The sequence below is a fragment of the Martes martes genome (genome assembly GCF_963455335.1).
Source record: "Martes martes genome assembly, chromosome: 11".
NCBI lineage: Eukaryota > Metazoa > Chordata > Mammalia > Carnivora > Mustelidae > Martes > Martes martes.
In genome coordinates, this window is record NC_137899.1 from 30635728 (window position 1) to 30654845 (window position 19118).

Consider the following 19118-nt stretch of genomic DNA (forward strand, 5'->3'; position numbering starts at 1 on the left):
CAAAACCTTTTGGGATACAAAAACTCATAAACCTGAAAGTCCCACAAATTTATAAGGTATTGATAAAATGTCTTTGCTTTGGATATTTGTGATAATCATTGAATGATGGACATTGCCAAGGCAAATTCCACCTGTATATAGAAACGATCTGTTTCAAAGCAATCACTTTTTCCACAACAGGCAGTTATTTCCTTATGTTAAATAGAAAACTAAAGCCTGTATTTACAAATGTATGTTAAGGCAATCTAAGTAGACATATTTTTTATACCTTCACAATTTAGTCTAAGATATTTCCATCCCTATGGATAGAAACACACACATACATATAATACATATTACATATAGTTTTATATAAAAGTCACATATAGAGATATACAACATTACATACATATTTCCTATTGATAACAATTGTAGAGAACTCACTATAGGAATTATACATGCTTTAAATATAAATCAAACTGCATTTATTTTAGTTTTTTTTTTTTTTTTTTCTAAATCCAACTTTATCTCTTTGGATCTTTCGAGGTCCGTGACTATAAATAACCTTGTTTCTGCATTTTATCTTTTTCTTTTCTCATGTTTTATGTCAACACTCAACTAGTCTCCACTCTGTTCATTAAACTTTTTTTCCTAACAGATGTTGCTTTTTTTCCCTTTTACCCTTTCATGTTATCCAGGAAAGATCAAAGCATTTAGTCATTCTTGTCCACTGTATGTAGAGGTGTGTGGGTGAAATTTTGCATGATCCTTGTGTTCTGGTTGCTTTCCTAATGTTTTCAATTACTTTCTTTGATAATATTTGATATGTGTTGACTGCTTCAACTAATAGAAATCATCTTAAATCCAGCTACTTTTTGAGAATAAAGGGAAATAGTGTAAAGTACTACATCAACGTTCAAATTTTACCTGTTTTGAAGAGGCAATTGACTCATTTTCAATAAGTAAATATTACTTTGTGAAAGAAATCTTGTGATTTTTCTCTGAAACTGCAAAGAAAGTAAAAGGTAACTATATTTTTAAAAATAATTATCTAAGGGGGCGCCTGGGTGGCTCAGTGGGTTAAAGCCTCTGCCTTCGGCTCAGGTCATGATCCCAGGGTCCTGTGATCGAGCCCCGCACCGGGCTCTCTGCTCAGCAGGAAGCCTGCTTCCTCCTCTCTCTCTCTGCCTGCCTTTCTGCCTACTTGTAATCTCTGTCTGTCAAATAAATAAATAAATAAATAAATAAGTCTTTAAAGAAAAAAAAAAAATAATTATCTAAGGTTACTTATTCACATTATTTTAATTTGGAGGGGAAAACCCTCATAAATAGCTTGACATACATGAAAATTTCTTTCATTTTTTTTCACATGATTGGCAGTGAGAGTGAAGGCAATACAGTGAAATGGAAAGGTGAATTAGCTGTCAGGAGAACTGAGTTTCAGTTCAGCTTTTACCACTAAGCGGCCTTGGGTTTTTGGAATATTACTTAAGCAATCTGAGTTTAAATTTCCTATTATAAAATGAAGGACAGAAATTAGAAGAGGTAGATGGCAACGATAAGATACAGTATTTTATAATCATGTATTCTGAGCAAGAATTTTATTGAAATTGTGGTCACAGTTTAATTCTGGATATAAGTTTATTTTCATAATTTTTTTTTTTTAACTGAGATACCAGATATTGCTGAGCTTTGTGTTCAGTACAGTACTGGCCTGAAGTGGTTATGTAGACATCAAGTTTTCCAACTTAATTTTTGGTACTAAAATCTTTCAGATCAAAATTTTTCTTAGCAGCATAGCTGAAAAATACTTTTCATTTCTGTCTTAGGAAATTAGTAAAGTTTCAGACTTTGATGAGTGCAAGGTGGAAAAGTAAAGGTGACTAAATTTTTGGTCATTCATACAGCAAACACATCATTTCATTTTATTTTTCATTTTACTGAATTTGATTTTAATCAAAACATGGGAATACTGATTGCCTCTGACGCACTTTCTAAACAAGGGTATATCAGTTCACTTCTAGTGATCTGGACATTTGTGTTGTAAAAATGGTTATATTTTGCTTGTCATTTACATAATCTTTTCCTAGTCATTTGTCACGTAAGTTATTCTTCCCTATTCTAGGGGGGAAAAAAGTTTTTACATATGTCTAAGAGACTGTGCAACTTTAGGCAGAATTTTTTTAAAATTCCATATTGCTATTAGCAAAAATTTGATGTAGTGTCAAGGCATTACCTAGAATTGCTAACTAGCATGACATAAGACAAAGAAAAGGTATTCCTTACTGCAAATCTTACATTTGCCACCAAGATTTAGGCCAGTAAAGGGCAAGTAAATGTGGGGCACTAAACATCCATCCTCTCCAGGTTAAGTAATTTAAATATGAGGTAAGACAGCTATTAAATGCCAACAAAATGTAAATCAAAAGAAGAAAAGTTTGCCAGGATGAAAGCACTTAAAAGGAGCTTGAACCCTGGCATGTATACAAAACCCCATTTGCAACATTAGAGAGATTCAGACATTTAGCCTCTGTAGAAAGCTTTGTGATCATCTGAAGTGAGGTAACTTGCTGAAATAGAAGCTAGCTCTGTACTTAATCACTAACCAATTTTCTTAAGTGAATATACATAATGCATATTAGGTAAGTATTTTTTATCACAAGAGAATCTTGAAGTGTGAAAATTTTGAGGACACCAATTTACTGTCATTTCAGTGGCAGCAAAAGTCACAAACACAATGAATCAGTGACAGACCTGTGAATTGATTTTAGATCCCATTAGACTCTCTTTTTAACCACTCAGCAATTCCTGAGATTGCTTTCAGTGACCAGAGATGCAAAATTGAATTAAAATGTCAGACTGAAAAATAAAAATAAAATAAAAATGGAAAGTAGTCATTCTATACAGTTTGATTTCTGACAACTTGAAACAATTATATTTCCTGCATGTCAATGTACAAATCTCAAAGCTGTACTCTGAGGCACTGATACCAGATTCTACCCCTTCTATAGGAACAGATTTAAATTACCAACGTATAATGGCAAAATATGCAGATAGCAATAACTGTGTTAAGTAAAATTTTAAGGCCTACACCATTCAATTTTTTAGGCAATGATTAAAGGATGTCCTTTCATATAAATATACATTTCTCTAAATGCATTTGTTCTAGCTGGAATTTCTAAATACTCTTAAGTACAAAATTAAATTTGAGTAAAAAATGAAGTTTTTCAAATACATTAATATCTCAATATCTTCATAGGCAGAAATAGCTTGATAAGACCCATTCATATCAACAGACATGGAATAATGACTGAGTCTTCTGTTACTTGATAATTTGTATACCATATAAAATTACATATTTTCTATTTATTAGAGAATCTAGAATTCTAAATATATCAGCATCCAGACTTTTCAACGTTCTTGAAATAGTACATAATCAAAATATTAAGAAAAACTAAAAGGACATGTTTCACTTCTAACTTAAAAGGAGAGTTGCAAAACTCATTTTTATTTTTTTATATTTTAAGGATTTTACTTAAAATATATTGCTCTTAATGCTACAGGTTCTGAGTTTCCCTTTTGGGTCAAAAAGAATTACAACTCTTCCGGATTATAAAACATACTACCACTCGCCTGTGTGTCTAAGTGGAAGCACAAGTAGGTATGTTTTGCTGATCTTTGCTCAATATCTAGATTATATAGAGAATTAGTAGAAACAAAAAGTGTTTCTGTGAGCTACCCTAGCACTTCTTTTACTGAAACATGACTTCCTGATTATCCTTTAAAGGACTCCATGAATTTGCCACTGCCATCAAATTTTACCAACTTGACAGGCACTGTCACATTCTTAATAGGAAGAACTTAATGTTTCTTTCAAGAACGTTCCTAATAATGCAAGTTGTGATTCATTTTACTTGAAATTCAATGTTTTGAGAGTGTTTAGCCCAGAGTATTAACAAACACGTAGTACATGTTGTTGAATACATCCAGCTTTCTTTCTTTTTTAAGGCTTAATAATATTCTGTTGTATGTATAGACCACATTATCTTTATCCATTCATCTGTTGATGGATACTTAGATTGTTTCTCTATCTTAGCTATTGTGAATAATGCTGAAATGAATCTGAAGGATATTATGCTAAGTAAAGTAAGCCATCACAGAATGACAAATGCTCTAGGATTCCAATTAAATGAGGAATCTAAAACAGTTAAAGTCACAGAAATAGAGAGTAGAATGGTGGTTGTTAGGGGCTGCATGTAGGGGAAATGGGGAGTTGCTGCCCAATGAGTATTAAGTTTCAGTTACACGAGATGACTAAATTTCAGAGATGACCTCTACAACATTGCACCTACCATTAAGAATACTGAATCATGCACTTAAAAAGGTACTAAGAGACTAGATCTTGTGTTAAGTACTCATGACATGACAATAAAAAAACTAAAAGAAACAAACAAAAAGGTACAGCATCATTCCAATAAGAGGTAAGTGGTACAATATCAGACATAAGATTTATGTCATCAGAAAAGCCACATTATGATGGTTATAACAACAGATTTACTAGTTGTGTGATGATATAGGTATGTGTTGAATGACCCTGAAACTTTGTTTCTTAAATTGAAAAATGGAGATAACACTTCCATCACAGAGTTGTGAAAATCAAATGCCATAATACTGATAAAGCCATCAAGCATCCCAATAATGACAACCATTAATAGTAATAAAATTAATGAAAAAATCATGGGGAGTAGTTATAGCAGGAAAGAAACTGAACAGAGTAACAAAGGATAAATCAGGTATACCATTTTCATAAACATTTCATAGAGGCAGTATAAGCTATAATGTAATAATGAAATTAAAAATAAAGCCTGGATTTTTCATTAAAATCACTGTTTCTAAGTACTATATATCTTATTTCTTTCTGTTAGTTGTTTTTTTTTGTTTGTCTTTTTTATTTTTTAAACAAAGTGTGTTTGAATTGTTTTCACATATGCGTTATACAAAATAGCATTCTCCAGATTTACAAGCATGGAGAAATCATGCTTTTGTGATACACTATGGGTGAGACAGTCATGTAAGTTTGCATATGCCAGTTAAATATTTTATGAACAACATAAATTCAGCTTATTTGTAGACTTAGAAGTGAAAACTGAGTGAGCATGAACCACAATATGCTTCAAAAAATGTCTACCTAATTATCACAAAAGAATTGGGAAACCATTTTTTCATTAGAGCATTTAAACATTGTCCTCTTCCCAGGTGTACTTTATCTATTGGCTTTGGATATTATTTTTATTCTTGTTTTCCTATGAGAATTCTAAATATTATTCAGTGTCTTTCACTCAGTATTAGTTCAGGCTCTCATTATGTCACACTATGCAATGTTCGCCACAGTCTCAATATGGACATACCTACATGTCCATTCATCACCCTGTATCCCCATCCATTTACATTTACACCAAAGTTATGTTTACACAAAAATATATTCCAAAACCAATCATGGCAACAATAGTAGTTTTTTCTTAAAATTTGTATTGCTCTTGTCTAGCTTCTGCAAACTTAAGTTGATCCTAATTTTCCACCCTACTTTTTTGGAAATCACTATACCCTGCACATTGGGATATTTGCCATTTCCCCATTTATGACTCTGTCCTTTTATTCTGTCCTTCTAGCCTTTACTATCTTCCACATCCATCAATACTTCATCCATTGTTCTAAATCCAGCTAAAATGTGACCACCTTTGTTCACTTCATGAAATCCCCTTGTTCATAGTCATCACCTTATTGAAACTAGGCACACATTATTTTTGAAATACAATAAATACAACACAAAAATCCTGAATTTAACCCCTTAAATTAGAGTTAGTGACTTTATCCCTTCTCTCCCACTGCAATGTGCTGGTACTTCCCTTTAAAGGAGAAGGTTGTGGATTCAGACACAAACCACTGAATAGGATGCTTGTCTCAGGTACATTCCAAAATACCATGAGAACCTTAACTTTCTCAATAGTACAGTGAGAACTTAAGAGTACCTAGCTTATCAGATTTTATGAAGACTGAATGAAGAACACATTCAAAACAGCCATCCCTGGCCATCTGTTTATTGCTCATTAGCTGTTTGCTGTTGGGACTCTGTTACTACTACTGATGTTTTCACCTATGTTGAAGTTAGATATTTACATATATGTTAGCTCTTTGGGGCAGACATTTGTACTTACATTCCTATTACTATAAGGATTTTGCTTAGGAAAAATATTTCCTAATACAGGAATATATAGGATATATATAGAATAAAAATATATATAGGATATACATATATATATGCCAAAAATATATCAAAAAATATCCTATATTTTTATAAAAGTCAGTTTTATCTCTATTGAATCAGTCATCTGAATACAAATTACTTCCAAGTTCACCTGGGCATTGGTTGTAGCAAGTGAGCAGAACTGTAGCTACAATTCTAAAAAACCCAAGATACAAATGTTAAGCTTCATTATTTCCTAGTATACCTTCAAATCTATTTAATAAATAAAACTCTTATTCCAGAAGTTCTGGTTTTCTCATTATGTCTTTCCTTTTCACCTCAGTGCTATTCTCATCACCTCACGCTGATTCTCATCACCACCCTTTGTTATTTCTACTTCCTAGCTCTCATCCCATCCAAATTGACCACATGTGTTATGTCTGGAGCAGCTGAGAACCCACAAGGAGCCCGAGACCAGGGACATTACACTAGGGCAAGTAGAGTGTCCTCAGATGTGAACAAAGAGAACAGGGAATGCTATCTACTTATAACCTACCACAAGTTTATTCTTAGTGGGCTGTCAGAGTTATCTTCCATCATATATTTTCTAACAGTAAGTAAATTTGTAGAATTATATGTTCTTCATGATTAAAATTCAGTACCAATAAAACTAGAAAACAAATACAATTAAAATTAGCAACAGTAACACAGTGTGGTAATGATACTATGTGTTCTAAAAAGTAAATACTTTCTTACAATATGAACATGGTTCTAGTGTCCAGAAGCTACAGTCTTTGGGGCTAGTAGTTCAACCCTCCTCTGTGCTCTGGAATGATTTAATTTTCTAACCACTTTTCTCTATTTCAACCACAGCGAAACTTCCTTCACACAGCCCACTTTGACTTTACTTTGGCCTATTCTTGGCAGGAATACATCATTTGCATATCAAGTCAACCTTTGTTTCTTTCTCATTAGCCCAAGAAAATTAAAGGAGTGTTCTTGGCACTCACATGATCATAATCCTCAAGCAAACAAAGAAACTATAATTTTAAGGTTTTACATGATTATGTGGTAGTTATCCAAATAATTTAGAATGTACTTGTATTATTTTTTCAGATTATCATCAAAGTGAGTCATCTGCAACAAATCTACAAGATAACTTGCTGATGCCCATTTGAAACACACTGCAAAAGAAGGCAAATATATTCTGATCTGTGGAAATTCACTTAAGTCTATTCTGCTATTTTTCCTAAGTTTCAAATACATCAAACTAACATGTTTCTCTCTTATATATCCAAACTGTATTTCCACTATCTTAAAGTTTGGTACCAAAGAAAATAATACAGACAAGAAGACAAAGAGATAAAGAAGGAAAAACACACAACCAGAGTTCAAAGGATCATAGTGGAAGGAGAATGGAACAGAAGAAAAAATGGACCAAGGAGGTGAGTGGACAATGGGGTTTAGTACTACTACTCTGTGTGTTTCCTGTAAAATGTAATATTGGTAACAAATAAATTAAAGTTTTTATGGATAGAAATTTCCTCTTAAAATAGATTACATGAGGAATGAATGCAGAGGAATCAGTAAAAAAAAGACATAAAAAGGCGAAAGAGTAACTTGGGTACTATACACCTCCAGTGATAGGGTAGGTCCAGTAAATATAAGGTCTTTGATCCAAAGTACCTATTGAAAGTTCATGAGAGTAAAAATATTTTGATTAATATGCTGTATATGCATCAGTCCCTGTATCTATACTGTGAATGAAGACACCATTCAGAAATTAAGTACGATATATAATAAAGACTTTTAATAAGTAATTGATAATGATATCATTGCATCAATATGGGTGGCCTTTAGAAAACTGTTTAATTTTGTCCAAATTATTTTTCTGGCAATAGGTGAACCAGATCTGATAAAACATGAAACTAAATACCCTACAAATTAAGAACTGAATGCTAACATTTCCATTTTTATCTGGCACTATTCTTAGGACTAAAATGTAGTGAAATATTGTCAGGGGAAGAAAAGGAAAAACACCTTTTACACCTGAAGCAAATAAGTAGTAGAAGGTAAAAGAATATTAATATCATAACTAAGGTGTTTTCATATCAAATATTTAGAGCAAACAAGTCAAAAAATAAAATGGTGATTTGAACATTTTAAATACGGTGGGGGGGGGATTTCTGGCACTCTCTCACTCTTTCTTTTTTGTACCATTTGTGAATTCTTTTTTTTCTTTTCTAGTCTTGTTTCTAATCATAACTTAGTTCTGCCTACCACCTCACCTTAGCTACTAGTTCTATTATTTTTGAAAAACTGTCTTACTGCTAATATTTAGAGTTTAGAATGTTAATAGCTCATGAAAAATATACTATTGAGCTGTTAAATTCACTCAGAATCTATGAACCAGGATGCTTTTCCTCAAATACAAACATCAGAACGTTTTAAAATGTAATTTGCAATATAAATGGTGGCATTGCTTATTTAGGATGGCAACTTGTACAGGTCTACCTTCCAACGTGATTCATGCACTGGGAGATTAGGAAAGAGAAACCTAGAAACCATTATGGACTTGTTCTAACCACATTTTGCTCAGTTAATAGGGCAAATAATGAATAAGCTGCCTCTGATGGAAATAATGAGTACTCAAGAAGAAATCTCCAAGGAATCCTGACTTTTCCCGCCTTGGTAAGTCAACTACAAAGTAAATGCAGACTCCAATGTATGACCTAAGAAAGATGGAAAGATGTAACCTGCCCAAAAGTAACTCATCAAGGTTTAACCAAGATAGCTAAATTTCTCAACTTTAGTATTTTCTCTTAAAGATAAACTTGGGCTCTGTTGGGGTAAATAGCATAATGCACTGAGAGAGATAACTCAATTATAAAAGGTTAGATTAGATGTGTAAATAGTCAAAAGAGTGCTAACCACCACTTAGATAACATTCTGGCCTTGGAGACTGTAACTAAGAGCATATGATTCAAAATTTTGCATAAAAGCAAAGATGTATTCTTGGTGGAAGGGAAGAACCAGACAAAACATTTTATTGTATATCTAGATATATTGGTTGTCACTGTAGAAATGACCTTGGAGATAGCCATTAAGCTTCATTGCATTTCTTAATGTCCCTTTGGTTCAATCATAAATTGAGATCATGACATTAGGAGAGTATTTATAGAGTTAATATTTTCCAGCTCTCATCTGGGTCCATCTTTCTTTAGATTTCCTGCCCAGTATACAGAAAAGGCCCATTTGGAATTTGAGAAAACATCCAGAGACTTTTTGAAAAGCTATACTCCTCCTAAATTCATACATTTTTTTTTATTAACAGATGTAAATTTGAAGGGGAAATGCCACATACTATAAGCCATTTGGGAATATTCTGTCTCGTAAGGATGACTTACACTTTTCATTTGAATGGCATGGATGCTGAGAGCTTAAACTCAAAACTCATCCGTACTCTTGCTTGGAATCATTCCTTCCATGAACTCCGCGTACATTTTTATGATAAACACACACATGGGTATAAAGTATGTGACCTCACTAGCAGTTATCTGCAGTGTCAAGTACCATTGGCAGATAACCAAAGAATTGATTGACACACATCTTATAGAACTGGAGTTAATTAATAGGTCTACCAGTTCCCAACTGTACCACAGGAAACAGAAAATGTGTTTAATATGGTAATCAATGACATACTGTGTATGGTCAGAAGACATTCACTATATGGAAAGAGTAGATTTCAGAACACAGTATTCAGGATTGTAAATATTGCTATTAAAAATGCTAGGAGGCTAAATTAAGGTCTATTGCCATAACTGGAAGACTAAGCATGGGTTTTCTCTTTTTAAAAATTTTTTTAAAATTTTTTTGCAAACTATCATTATTTAAAGGAATTGGTAATTTCCTCCTACAAGATCTGTGGCTATTGAATGATAAAGGGAGTCTTGATTTGCTTTAAAAATGATGTCTTTACTTCTGTGGCATTCAGTCATCTGAAATGATAAGTCCATAGTATCATTTTCTAAGAATGAGTTTCAACAATTTAGGGAACTCAACATAAGATAACGAGTTATTTTAAAGAAAGAACACTGTTGGGACGCCTGGGTGGCTCAGTTGGTTAAGCAGCTGCCTTCGGCTCAGGTCATGATCCCAGAGTCCTGGGATCGAGTCCCACATCAGGCTCCTTGCTCTGCACGGAGCCTGCTTCTCCCTCTGCCACTCTGTCTGCCTGTGCTCTCTCTCTCTCTCTCTCTCTCTGAAAAATAAATAAATAAAATCTTAAAGAAAGAACACTGTTGGGGCACCTGGGTGGCTCAGTGTTGGTTAAAGCCTCTGCTTTCGGCTCAGGTCATGATGCCAGGGTCCTGGGATTGAGCCCCACATCGGGCTCTCTCCGCAGAGAGCCTGCTTCCTCCTGTCTCTCTGCCTGCCTCTCTTGCCTACTTGTAATCTCTGTCTGTCAAATAAATAAATAAAATCTTTAAAAAAAATAAAAGGAAAGAAAGAACACTGCAAAGAGAAAACTGAATATTAAAATGTCGCCAAAGTAAAAAAAAAAAGTGAAAATCAAAATGTCTTATTTGTGTGTGATAAAATTATTTGTAATATATAAAGGCAGGGCAGAGGTTTAAAAAGGATACTATTTCATTATTTTATATAGTGTGAGGCAAATATCTAGTGAGGCAGTGAAGTATTTGTGCTACTTATAAACTAAAAAGATATGTCCAGGTTTTAAATGTAAAGACATCCTTGTAAGTAAGTAAAAGTTTCAAACTTCATAACACAAATCAGTCCTGTTCACCATCCTCCTTTTCTAGTCTTTCCATTGCTGTCATTCTTTTCCTAAGGGCATGAAGCACACCTTGTCTCTTCTTCTCAACTTCACAAAGAGCATAACTGTCTAAATCCAAGGACAGGATTTTAAATACCAGCACAGATCAACTTAAAACAGATTCTCTCTTAAGGTAACATAAGCACTTGAAAATTAAATTTTATGTTGTCTAGACAAGCTATCTTGATAATATCTTTTCCAGAATTTCCTAGATTGACTGTCTAGACTGTCCCAAATTCCCCCAGATGACTGCATAATCATCTACCCTCTGACCTCCTAAAGAGTCTGGAACAGTATTACCCAATATATAGCTGCCATGCAAATCAAGATCATTGAGCTTCTGAAGGAGGACCTCTCTCAAAAGCTCTGAGTTTCAGAATCTCAGGAAAATATTTGCATCCCAATAATCCTACCTCAAAAATTAGAAGGGAAGCTTTCTTTCTTTCTTTCAATGGAAGAAATGGCCTCCTCCATTTCCTGGGTAAATGGCCTGGCTCCAAAACCTGTATCTCTCCTTTCCTCTGTCTACCCATAAGGGAGCAATGAATAGTTGATGAGTTATAAAGGAAATATGCTGTGAATTCTACTAAACAGCAATTTCAAAAAGATAAAGAAAATCAATATTTGGGGGAAAGTGATAAAAATATGAGAACAACATATGGTATTTTAATTTAAATGGCCATCAAGATCATCCAAGCTTCAAATTTTAAAATGAAGGGAATTAAGGTAAGTGCAAGAATCACCTGGTGAAAATAAGGGCCCAGTGCAGTAATTTATAAGATCTGATAAAGTGAGGTACAAGGTGACAACTACTAACATGAAAGACAGCAACAGTCTGAGATGTAGATTTATATTTTAAAAATGATAATTGACATTTTTTCAGTACCTGCTACCAATTAGACAATGTTAAACTCTCACAACAACCATATATAAACAGAGACACAAAGAAAATAAGTAGCTTGTTCCGGATCAAGCACCTAGTCCCAATTGAGGTCAGACAAAAGTCCTGCACTCCTGGGCAAAGGACACTGTTTAACAATGATGGGATTAGAACTTCCTGAGATTCTCTAACAAAAAATGTCAGTGGGTCATGCTCTTACTAGGAGGGCCAGAAGGCAGTTGGAGTCAACCTCTCATTTACAATATATGGACACTAAAGATCAAAGGGGTTCTTTTCAGTTAGTTTTATATATTATGAGACAGCGTCTCAGAGAAGTTAAGGAATTTTCCCAGTGCTCCAAAGCTAGTAAGTTGTAGAACAAGTCAGAAGCCAGATGTGACTCCACGGTGGGTGTCTTTTCTATTAACCTGTGTTAGGAGCTCCGCTCTCCTGACTGCACTGCCCTATACAGCATGATCCCTGACAGACTGAAAAAAGTGCAATATGATGTGGAAGAAGTTGTCTAGAGCATCTTCTGAATACAGAATAATGGGGTAATTACCCCAGGCCTAATTTTGAGGGTGCCTAACCATAGGAATAGCTGAGAAAGAAGTAAAGAGGGAGAGATTTACCCAGAAGGCGCTAAAAAGTTAAGCATACAAAGTCTTCTAGACCTTGTGCAGGAAATTATTTCTAATTTCATCAGTATGAAACAAGTAATTTAAGTAGAACTGCCTTTTATTTCCTTAAAGTTCATTTTTACTTAAAACTCTTGGGTATTTCAGCAAGTATACTATACATGCTTATATGGGAGAGGAAGAAGGATGCACTGGGGGAACAGGCCAGTGAGGAGCAAAATGCTGGCACTGGTGCGACCTTGGGGAAGTGCTTTAATATTTCCAGGATGATCAGTAAAGTAATAATAATTGTGTTTAGTCTAGAAACCACATGTCTCTAAGGTGTCTCCTTATACAAAGAAGTTATAGCACAAACTGTTTTGATTTCTAAGCCTTTAGGTTGAAAGAACATTTTTGTATTACTTTGGGATACCTTAAGAAAATTTAGGGAGATAATCTATAAAGAAGTGGCTAACATATAAATTATATCTTATCTTTAGGATTTCAGAAATATTTGGGGAACAAATCCTTTATTTGTTGAGTATTTCCGAATTTCAATTTGAAAGAAAATTCTGTCACAAATGATTTTTTCACATGAATGCTTTTGTTCTTCTTGGCATTTTGTGCCAAAAATTTTAAAAGAGCTTGTAATTGAAGGCTACTGGTATGCCCGATTCATGGAACTGCTTTCAGTACTTTTAAGTGTTCCTGTAAATATTTCCCTAATATCTCTAGTTTTACTTAAATTTACCTAACTTTAATTTCCTTGCTAAAACATCTTTTATGTACAACAAATTAAAGAAACATTTCTTTTTCTTTTCCATACTGCTAAAATTATAGCTCAGAATACAGAAATAAAGCAAAACACAAATGTGAATAATTTAGGTCAAACATGAGATCAGATCATCATACACATATATGGCATCCTTCCCTAATCCCTAGGCAGAAGAAAACAACTGGGGTGGCAGACACTTCTGGCTGAGGATGGAAATGGAGGGGAAAGCTGGCAATATACAAATGAAGGAGAAAACAGTACACATTCAGCCTGCTGACATCTGCTGCACATGCAAAATGGATTGGACTCTGTAATCCAGGGTGAAAGCAAATGCTTTCTTCCTTCCTTCCTCCAGCTCAATAGTTATTGCTGAGTGATGGTCTCATTCTTTTCACATTCACAGATTAAAATTAATAACAGCATCTGAATTTGAAGTAGATCCCACTGAATAGCAAACCAGAAGCTAAATGAGCTGAAGAAATTAGTAATGAAGCATTTGAATAGGGAGAGGTCATGGACAAATACCATTTTTTTTTAAAAACCAGCTTTACCTCAGGATGATGTCCAATTTCAACGTAGGTGCAAATTGGATGAAAAGCCCCCGTTCCACAGGCATATAAGTGAGTCTGATTATAAGCCTTAAGCACCTTGATGAAATTAGCACATTCTTTCTGTAAAACAAAAGGAAAACCAGTGAGTTCTAGCAGTCAGCATGACTGAAAGATCCTCAAGGGTGCTAGGCATGCTTGAACAGATTTCTTTTGTATCCTTTTCACAACATTTTTTTAAAAGGCATATTTTTCTATTGTTTGTTTATATTATTATATTATTAGTATATTATTTATATATAATATTATATTATTAAATGAACGAAAATACATTCTTATTCTTTGGGGGTGCCAACAAAATATTCTCTTCTCTAATTGTTCATTAAAACTCTTTGCAATCTATTTATTTTTTTAATTTTTTTAAAGATTTTATTTATTTATTTGACACAGAGAGAGGTCACAAGTAGGCAGAGAGGCAGGCAGAGAAAGAGGGGGAAGCAGGCTCCCCGCTGAGCAGAGAGCCCGATGCGGGGCTCGATCCCAGGACCCTGGGACCATGACCCGAGCCGAAGGCAGAGGCTTAACCCACTGAGCCACCCAGGCGCCCTTTGCAATCTATTTATGCGAAAGTAGAGTAAAGATACAGATAATCAGTAAACACATGGAAATTACATGGTTAATTAAAGATATTTAAAGAATACACTAGTGAAATTTCTTTGCAAAAATCAGCTGTAGGTTTAATTTTAGAAAAACAAAATAAAAACAAAAGATGAAACAACCTTCTATTAAACATGAATTTTGAACATCATTAATAACCAGTAGTGATGGGTAGATGACTTTGAAATTCAGTTCTGCTTGTTGGTAAGCTCTGTAGAGCTATTCCTCTTGAAAATGTCACTTTAGCCTAAAGACAATGTGGATATATTCATATATTCATATATTCATAGAGAAGATGTTACAGTATAAAATGTCTATAGGTAGAAAGATCTTTTGTAGAGTGGGTATAATAAATGAATATTTTCAGGAGGTTTATGGACATCCTGAACCCATACATGGATCACCTGCCCAATAGCTATGAATCCCCCAGGTAAAGAACAGTTAGTTATAAGAAGATATTCTAGTCCTATCTTATTATTATTTATAGACATTGAGATATCCCTGCCATTTTATTTTCTGAATAGAAGATCACTTAAAAATAAAATAGGTGGTTGACTAGGTAGAATTTAAGTAAACATTTGGAAAGAAAAAAAAAATAAAATGACAGAGCTATTTATATTCCTTCTATTTATTCTATATGTAGGTCCTGTTAAAGAAACTGTTTTTGTGGGGGCACCTGGGTAGCTCAGTGGGTTAAGCCTCTGCCTTTGGCTCAGGATGGAGCCCTGCATCCTGTTCTCTGCTCAGCAGGGAGCCTGCTTCCCCCTTTCTCTCTACCTGCCTCTCTGCCTCCTTGTGATCTCTGCCAAATAAATAAAATAAAATAAAGAAATTGTTTTTGTGAACAGGAATTTTAGACTTTTGTTCCTATTGATAAAAGATCTGGGGGAAAATCAGCTAGTCAGAATATAAACTGATAATACTATTGCCCAAAAAATCCAGAGCAGAGAAGACTCAATTTTTGCAAAATATTTTTAAACAGATGAACCTATACCAATATTATAAAAAGAAAAAAAAAATGAAAAGAAAAAATCAAACTGTCAAAATAGCTTCAAATAAAATGTTACAGTCTCTTAACCATATAACAAATCTTAAAAATTGAATACATATGAGTAGAAAGTATGAGTTCATCATGGAATACATAATATCCATTTTGAAAATAGTCAAATGTATATTCACATGCTAAATAATAAAAGCTTCTTAGAAAATTATTACATTGTTATTGATCATAGACTGTCCTCACTAATTTTATGTATTTGCCTATAAACATTTGGAAATAAGAACCAAATATGTAACTAGAAATGCAGATAAAGATGAAAAGCAGACTATATCGCAAGCAAGGCTGACAAACTAATAGAGGATTCAGTTCATCCTGGCAGCTCTAAGTGTATAACACACTTCCAAATTCCCTCTCTGTGACATGTGACTTTTCTAGTGAAAGCTCAGAATGCATTTGGGCTTTCTCGTAGTCAGTAAGAGTTTATAACTGAGGTGTTACAATAATGTAAGTACATTTCCACACGACATTTATATTCTGGGTTTGCAGCTGATAATTTTGGTTTTATCTCTATGCCCCCATAAAATGAGGAGACAACCAAACTTGAGCAAAGTAAATTGTTCTTTAAATTTAAATAGTTGCTTTCCATCATTCCTGATTTTTTCTGGGATGAAACCTATGGATGTCCATAAATACACTGTTCCAAAGGTGAAGTAGACCAATTTAAGGTAAATTATGTAACCTCCGAGTTATGACTCCTCATCACTTGAACACAGGCTGAGTAGTTTAGAAGACTAACTAAAATAAACATCTAATTTCTACTACTGTTTTGCCACTTTGATCCTGAATCTTTTGTCTGGTAAAACATTATAACATACACAATTAAGCTCTGAAATCAATTAATTTTGCAAGCTGTTATGAAGAAAAATTCCCTAACTTGAAGAGTATATAGATTTTACTCATATCTAAAGCTACATCTGAGACGAAACAGTTTAAAACCTAACTTCCAAGACTCTCAACAACAAACTCTCCATTCTCTAACAGTTTCTCTCCTCCCAAGAGGCAAGGGCATGAAGGAGTAGGCAGAGGAAAGAGGTTGTGGACAGGGAAACATCTGATAAACTCATTTACAAATGAGGCATTCATGAGTCTTACCCAAAGGATTTATTTGTACTTTAAAGAATATTCAGTCATTTGCAAAGAAGTCATTTTCAGGAAAATGTTTTACGGCATCCCCTTTTTTGAAACATGTAGGTGGCCACATACTCTACTTTTACATAAAGACAGCCGTCCCTCATTGTGGACTCAATATTAAAGCAGTCATGATTATAAATAACCAGTTCCAGCACCATATGTTGAAACCAAGAAACTGGCTGCATATATATATCGGTAAGCAAACGAATATTCTAATAAATAATAGTGGCAGAACCAGATGGATGTCTTGTTCATTTTAGAAAAGAACAGGGTTTCGGTTTGCCTGCCATGCCTTTAAAGATATGCATGTAATTTTGAATACAAATTCAAATTCTCTAATCCCATTAGTAATACCTAAGAAAATCCTAGAAATCTGAGAATAGATCCTACTTTTCCACAAAAAGAGGAAATATTTTATGAGCACGATACTTGTGAACACAAATGAAGACTCATGTCATCTCTGCAAGTGTTATGAATCCTAAGATGATAGAATTTGTGAGTTCATATCTCTTACAGATTGGGCAATTGATTAGCAATAATTAATAATTAAAAACTCAGGGTTCTTGAAAACTATGGAATTGAACTACACTGAACATCACAATTTTGTTTCCTATTAACTGTCAAAGAAGCATCACTATAGTATGACAGCCATCCCTCTACAGAGCTGCTGGAAAAAAAACAGGAGACCATTGCTTCGAAATCTGGTGAAGGGTTCTACTGAGAATACAGGTAACAGAGTCTATCCCTGCTACAAAGGGAGTAGACCCATCCTACTGGCCTGGAATGATCCCGTTCATTTCCACAATGAACTCTCCTAGCTGGCGAACAGGTTGTATTCTTGCCATGCCCAGGGGCTAGCTCAATATTATTTTGAAGTGAAGGCTGATGCAAATAGAATGGGGAGAAATTTCCTGGGTTGTACAGTAGGTTAAGACATTTGAAATAAACAAAGAAACTGAATAAAATACTTTCAAAATTGGTTAAAAAACACCTGCAAAGAAATAGTGAATTAGAAGTACGGGACAGAGAAGAACCAAAAACTTGAAAGAGGCATTGTTAATAAGGATTGTTCTTTAAAACAGAAAATCTACATAAAAGAGTATCAATTCTGTCATTCATTTGCCTTCATTCTCTAGCTTGTTGCTGCCAAGGGTTGTTTTTTCTTCTTTTTTTTTTTTTTTGTAATGTTCCAAAACAGGACATTCATTTTATTTGGAAGCAGCCCGGGACATTCCTCTAAAAAAGAAGGAAGCGTGGCAGAAAAAGGAAACACACTTCACACATTTCTGTTCTAGGGAGACAGAAGAGTGATTCTGACCTTTTCTTGAACCATGATGATTCTTAAAACTTAGAATGTAATGTACTTTTTGGCATTAAACTACTGCACTGCTTTGCTTAGCACCGGCGGATTTACAACGCAATAAAGAAAATGTAATCAGTTCAAAATGAATTCATTTTTCAAACCTTGATCCTTTTTGGAACTCAAGTTGATATACACAGACAAGTTTAGCAACAAGTTGGCTTCCCGAGTGTCAGGCAACCATACTGACCTCTTATTTTACTGAAATATATTCCAGGCCCAAAGCATTATAAATTGTTAACTTTGCCTAGAAGTAAAAGCAAAGGCAGTAATAAACCAGTAAACCCCAAGGCCACACCTGAGGAACAATGATTCATCATCCCTAGTGACAAACCATCCGCCCTTACATTTTAAAGGTTTCTAGTGCTTTCAGATCAAATTGATAGAGGAGTTACACAAAAGAGATATAAACCTGGAAAAATAAATTAGAAAGAAAATGTCTACCCCCAGAAAAAAGATACAGGAGCTAAACACACTGTGATTCAAAAACAAACATTACAAATATGTAGCACTGATTAGACTATGTTACGCAGACTTTTCCCGGACGGTTACAAAAATAAAGTCCATCCATCTGTCAAAACAACTGCTCCATGCATGAAAATTAAAACAGAATTGGAGGTGTTTTTAACTAACTTCCGATAATTATACTTTCTACAAAAGAATATAATTTACCTCCAATTCCAATTACCTCCTTGCATGTTCTTAAATTAGGGATGGAGTAGTGAAATGTTACTCTAAATAAGAGAAAAGAGGAGAGAAGGCTGTGAAGATGAACAATTTCCATTCAAATATATTCAGTTCATGATTAAATCAAACAACTTGTTCTGGTTCAAATAAAAATTCCACCCAAAATGAATGGGTATAGTATAGCATTGCCTCAGGTCAGTGAACATTCATTTAAAAGAAATAGTCTCTATCCCCTCAGTAGTTTATGTAGAAATATTTTAATGTATAATCTAGCCATCTGGGAAAGCAAAGGAATCCTTTTCCTATCATGATGGGTGGATACATTTCTGCATGAAAATCCATT

At 34.2% G+C, this 19118-nt stretch overlaps 1 protein-coding gene across 1 annotated transcript in view; it reads right to left on the reverse strand.

Moving 5' to 3' along the window:
• Positions 1-19118, reverse strand: part of SEMA3A (semaphorin 3A) — a 207798-nt gene that overhangs the window by 116678 nt on the left and 72002 nt on the right. Inside the window, exon 4 of the mRNA XM_080818971.1 lies at positions 13884-14003. Within this exon, the coding sequence (XP_080675097.1) occupies positions 13884-14003 (120 nt within the window). The remainder of the gene's footprint in view (positions 1-13883; positions 14004-19118) is intronic.